At 32.9% G+C, this 5492-nt stretch overlaps 1 protein-coding gene across 2 annotated transcripts in view; it reads left to right on the forward strand.

The window, feature by feature from the left end:
- The window catches only part of LOC106472864 (NACHT and WD repeat domain-containing protein 2-like), a 39274-nt gene that overhangs the window by 12378 nt on the left and 21404 nt on the right, over positions 1-5492 (forward strand). For both annotated transcript variants that reach the window (XM_013933535.2, XM_013933536.2), the window contains exons 4-5: positions 4103-4271; positions 4562-4761. In XM_013933535.2, the coding sequence (XP_013788989.1) occupies positions 4103-4271; positions 4562-4761 (369 nt within the window). The remainder of the gene's footprint in view (positions 1-4102; positions 4272-4561; positions 4762-5492) is intronic.

Genomic DNA, 5492 nt, shown 5'->3' on the forward strand with positions numbered 1-5492 from the left:
ATCCAGGAATTTGAAAGGGGGGGGGGGCAAGTCTTAACATTCATAATTGCATATAATTTCTATTTATTTTTATAATATTTAAACTTTATTATTTCCTTTACATTGGTTAAATGAGTGTTATAACATGCCACTTTATTGACGTCATTCAGCTAACGCGAATCGCGACTACGCTGAACTTAGAAGTTTGGAAATCGTGAATAAGATTTGAGTGAACTAGATGTAAGTTGGATCTAAAGAACATAAAACTACGAAAATTTACATAGCGAAATTATGAATTGGAGGGAAAAACAGGTGAAAATAAAATTAAAGCCAAAGGGGGGCATGCCCCCTGGCGACGTCATTGTGAACAACTGTACATTATATACATGCTAAAAAGTAAATGGAAAGAGAGGCTACACAGCTGAAACGTCGTGTATTTCACTCTCATTCTTTTTGCTTTTCAGTGTCGAATTAACCTGTCATATACAGAAATACTTTTGTATTTGAACGATTGCGAATAAACTTGTAAGTCATATCATTCCAGGTATAGATTTTTTTTTCTGGGTAGTGGCTGATGGCTGTCTCAAAACACTGCACCTCGCTGTTTACTGGCAATAATTTGACATCTGTAAATTACGAAATAAAGTAGTTGCTCTTCAAACTACTGCTTGTTTTGCCTTATTTTGTAAGTGTAACCGAATGACGCTGATCAGTACTTAATCTGAACATGTTGGTTTAATTGATTTTTTATTTCTTCCACTTACATAATTAAACCTCTACTGTATGTATGTATTGTCTTATCTTTGCGAGTTTAATATCTTTGCCACTAGCTAAAAAGGAGGTTTGATTAATTTAGCATAAAATAGCCGTTTACACAACACAAGTGCAACGTTTAAAATTTTATTTTCATTAGAAACATTTAAAAAACCGGCAGTAATACCCTTCTTTTGATTAGGACACAGAAATGTATTCGATGTGGTAAATTGGAAATCCTAACTATCATATTATAATAATTATAAACCAATGATACAGGAATGTAGTCCGTGGTCGTGGTACATTATATACAAAAAGCAACGTGACTCTTCACTGGATGGCTGAGATATCATGAGATTTATTTGTTACACATTTGTCAGATTGTTAATTTCAAATTGTGTACATTTACTTGTTTGACGAAAACGACGATAAGTGGGTGTTACATATCGGCAAAAAAAAACAAAAAAACAAACGATCTCACGTTTATTTGAGTATTGGATCAGAAGTAAACACATAGAAGAAGTAGTTAAATGATGGTGGTGATGATGAAGTAAAATAAATTGATATTTCTGTATCCGAACCAAGCACTACCTCAGTTTCCGTTTCTACTGCTTTTGTCGGCAAAATGTACCGAAAAGGATAAAATGCGTAAGTGCCAGAAGAATATTTAAAATGTGGTTTCACTAACAGAGTTGTTAATAATGAGGAACAATCACAGTGCGTTATTTGTTCGCAGATTTTAGCTAATGACAGCACGAAGCCTTTTAAACTTACAAAGCATTTGGAAATCAAACACCCTGAGCACGTGAGTAAAAACAATCGAGTTCGTCAACAGTGAAACAATTGAAAGGGTAAAGCTGGTCTCTGTTTCATCAAAAGCCTTGAAAGCTTACTTAGAAGCATCTTATTTGATTGGGAAATCATGAAGCCACACAATATTGGAGAAATACATTAGTTCTTTCTGTTGCCATATAGATGTGTGAAATCATGCACGGAGAGAGGTAATGAGGAGACCATCAAATCTATTTCTTTGTCACGTTCACACTGTCGTAAGGCCTATAGATGTAATCTCCATTGATATAAAAATGCAATTGATAAAGGGCATCAAGAACAGTCCGAAATTCACCATACAACTTGATGAAACCAAGTTTACTTTAACTTCTGGTGCTTGTTGCCAATTACTGGAAGGGAAAGCTTTAGGGGAAGTCATCTTCTCTCTTTTTGATGGGTTTTTCCACCACAAACAATCTTTCTTGGATTAATTGTGTTGGAGCATGCACTGACGGGGTAGCTACATTTGTGGGAAACAAGCAAGGGTGCAGAGCCAAAGTAAGTGGTCTTGCTCTAGGTGTAACATTTAAACAATGCACATTGTAACAGGTAAACACTAGCTTCAAAGAAAGTACAGCCTGAAGCCAACAAATTTCTAGAAGATGCTGTGAGTGCTTTGAACAGCAGGCTGTTTTCTATTCTTTGTGGACAAGCTCCTGCTGCTTACAGAGGTGCACTGGTTGTCTTGTGGAAATATACTCAGTCGCATTATGCAGCTGAAAGACAAATGTCGTATATTCTTGTTAGACAGCAACCCCATACTACCAGCATATTTTATGAATCTCGGTAAAATCCTTTGTAGCACCGAATACTTGCTGGATGATGTAGAGCAGCAGATCTCAAGTTGTGGTCAGTGGGCTCCCTTTAGGTGGTCCATGGAAAGGTGACATAATTACAGAAAGGAAACATAGTGTATAGATTCCATTATGATCTGCCAAGAGAAATAAATAAAGTTAGGTGATTTGCAAACAAACAAAATTTGATAACTACTGTTCGAGAGGATGTATTAGCAAACTGCTGAAACTACATTGTGTTTTGTGTGCAATTATGAAATAGCTTTTTTTTAACACTAGATATCGGTGATCACGTAACATATAACTTGCTCCAACTACACTTGTTCTTTTAAAATTATTCCTGAAATATGGATTTTATTTTCACAGATCTCTATGGAAACCTCAAATCTGAAGCTGGCTCCATTTCTCTGATACTCTTTTAATTGATGATATAATTATACCATATTTTGAGGAAAGCTTGCTCATTGAATGGTATGCTCAAGCAAAGATAAAAATAGGAATATTTCCTTAATATGTGTGCATTATTTCACTAAATGTATTGTGGTATAATTTTTCTTTTAATTTATAAAAATAGGTTATTGTGGAAACATCTAAGGAAACATATTTTCTGATTATAAGGTGTAACTCATTGGTTTAGTTAGTTATTTGCAAACAGTAAGTGTCATTTTGTTAACCTGTGTTAATTTAATTCTTTCTTATCTTTATATTAGCAGTTGGATAATCCACTGTGGTTATTTTTAAACAGTAAATCATCCCCAAGAAAGTTCAATTGTTCAACTTAATATAAATATTGTAAAAAAAGATATTTCACTCATAACAGTATGAACACACACAAAAATCACTACGATGAATGTATCCTCAAAAAGCTGTGAAAGAAGTGAAAACACAAGATTTTAGTTTACGACTTTTACACCCTTCATAAATAAAGATAAATCATTTTTTACTATTGAAGAAAAACTTTCTCTGAAGTGGTTCATTCATGTGATATGCTTTACAACATTTTCAACATAGATAAATGAAAGAAATGGTAGTTGTTAACTATAGCTTTGTTTTGTAAGTGTTAGAATAAGGCTGGTTTACAAAGGGAACTTAATCATGATAGCTGTTAAAAACAAAAATTGATTGAGGGATTGGTTAACTCATACTCATGTGGGTCAATACAGTTGAACTTGATCTGTTACAGTGGTATTTAATTACTGGTCATACATTTGAGTTAAATAGAGAATAAATTAAACCTTTATGACACAAATTTGGTTTGACAAGTAACCTGCATAATGTTGTTTATACAAATTATCAGTATGAAAATACCATTTGCTATTGCATAGTATGTATGTGTTATTGGTTAGATCCTTTGGTTGAGTGTGGGGACGTTCTGACTATTATATTTGAGGAATGAGTTGTATGAAGATTAAACTGTAATCTTTTTGTTGGAAAGGAATAGTTAGAGGTGACCTGAGGCTTTTGAGTTCAAGTTCTGGCCAATGCATATTACTTATAATACTAAGTTGTTATAGCCATGTGCATATTAATTGTCAAGGTTTCCAACATGTCATTTTGAGATGATACCGGCACTTGTAAGTTATGTTTTCTTCCTAATAATAATGATGCATGACAAGCTAAATTATATCTGTCTTGTCTGCATAGCAGACAGATTATGTGGATTCTAGAATATGTAAGAACACCTTTTTGCAGAAGAGCATCTATTATACTATTGAGTAAATACTAATTATTTCAAATATGATTAGGTTCCAATAACAGTTGACAAACCTTCTACTTGGGAGGATGCCAATGTTTTGTCAGATTTGCAAAGATTTCCAGAAGCAGTGCGATTATTGTTACAAGGAAGTTTTGAGGAACCTCTGCCACCGTGTCCTGTTAAACAGATCTCTCTTTACATCAGTGCTGTTTATTGGGGTGAGGTTGTCTTTATGTTATTGTTATTTTATCTCTTAAATTAGTTTGTCACATTTTATTTGACAGTTGTTGTCCTTGAATTGCCTTTTTCCTTCCTTCTTTTTATTTGTTTGAACTATATGTAAATAAATTACATCTCAAAATATAGTAGTCTAGATTATTGTTTTTGTATTGTTTTAAGCTTAAAAAAGGTGGTATTTTAGATCATTAAGGGTAACATAATTCCAGGTTTTGGGTTTGGTTAATTATTAAGTGTTAATTTAAATTTTACTATCTTCTTTAATTTATAGATACTCAAGTAGAAAGGTCTTTCTTCATGGAACATGTCTATCCTGATTTGAGGTTACAATGTGCTGAAAATGGATATGAGCTCAATGTTATAGACTTACACTGGGGTCTTGCTGGTGATTGTTTAGATGACCAGAGTTTCAAAGATGTCTGTCTTGATACTATCAAGGATATAAAAGGAAGAGGACACTTAATTGCAGTGGTAAAGTGTACATAAACAAATGTTTGGTATAAATAAGATCCACTGATTTTCAGGCTTTCTTCCTTTACTGGTATTATCTATCTAACATTGGCAGAACATAAGTCAAGGATAATGTTTACAAAATTCCTGTATGTGACAAGGTAATGGATAACATATCATTATTTTTTCCTAAAGTAAGTAGTAAAACACATTTATAGATGATGTTACATAGCATTTTCTTATGTTATTAACTTAAAGATGACTGAAAAACAATTGACTGATTCTTTATGAACATTCAGTAGTGATAACTACTTTTTAATTATTGTTTTACAAACCAGGTTTATTTAGGCAATGTTTTGATAAAAGCAATTTAAATTGAAAGGAGAAATCTCCAAAAATAAATCTTAAGAGTCACTGATTGCCAAGTCATTCATGCTTTTGTAATTTCATGTTATAGTTACACAGTACATTTATAAAAGAGATTAACAAAAAAAGTGGAATTTAGATGTTTCAAGTATGCAGTGCATTAAAAGATCATTATTTGAAACATAATATATGCAGGTTCATAAATTTGAATTAATAAATATGATTATTGTGGTAGCATAATTAAGCATATTTTTCAAGTTCGACATTGCATGATTCAATGATTTTTATTAACAGCATTCAAGCAACTAGTTGTTAGTACTGTTGCGTCAGCGAGGTCACGTGACTAGTGTCACGTCCCTTGCTTTCTGGAAATATCTTGTACCTTC

This window comes from Limulus polyphemus, unplaced genomic scaffold, assembly GCF_000517525.1.
Source record: "Limulus polyphemus unplaced genomic scaffold, Limulus_polyphemus-2.1.2 Scaffold5681, whole genome shotgun sequence".
Classification (NCBI taxonomy): domain Eukaryota; kingdom Metazoa; phylum Arthropoda; class Merostomata; order Xiphosura; family Limulidae; genus Limulus; species Limulus polyphemus.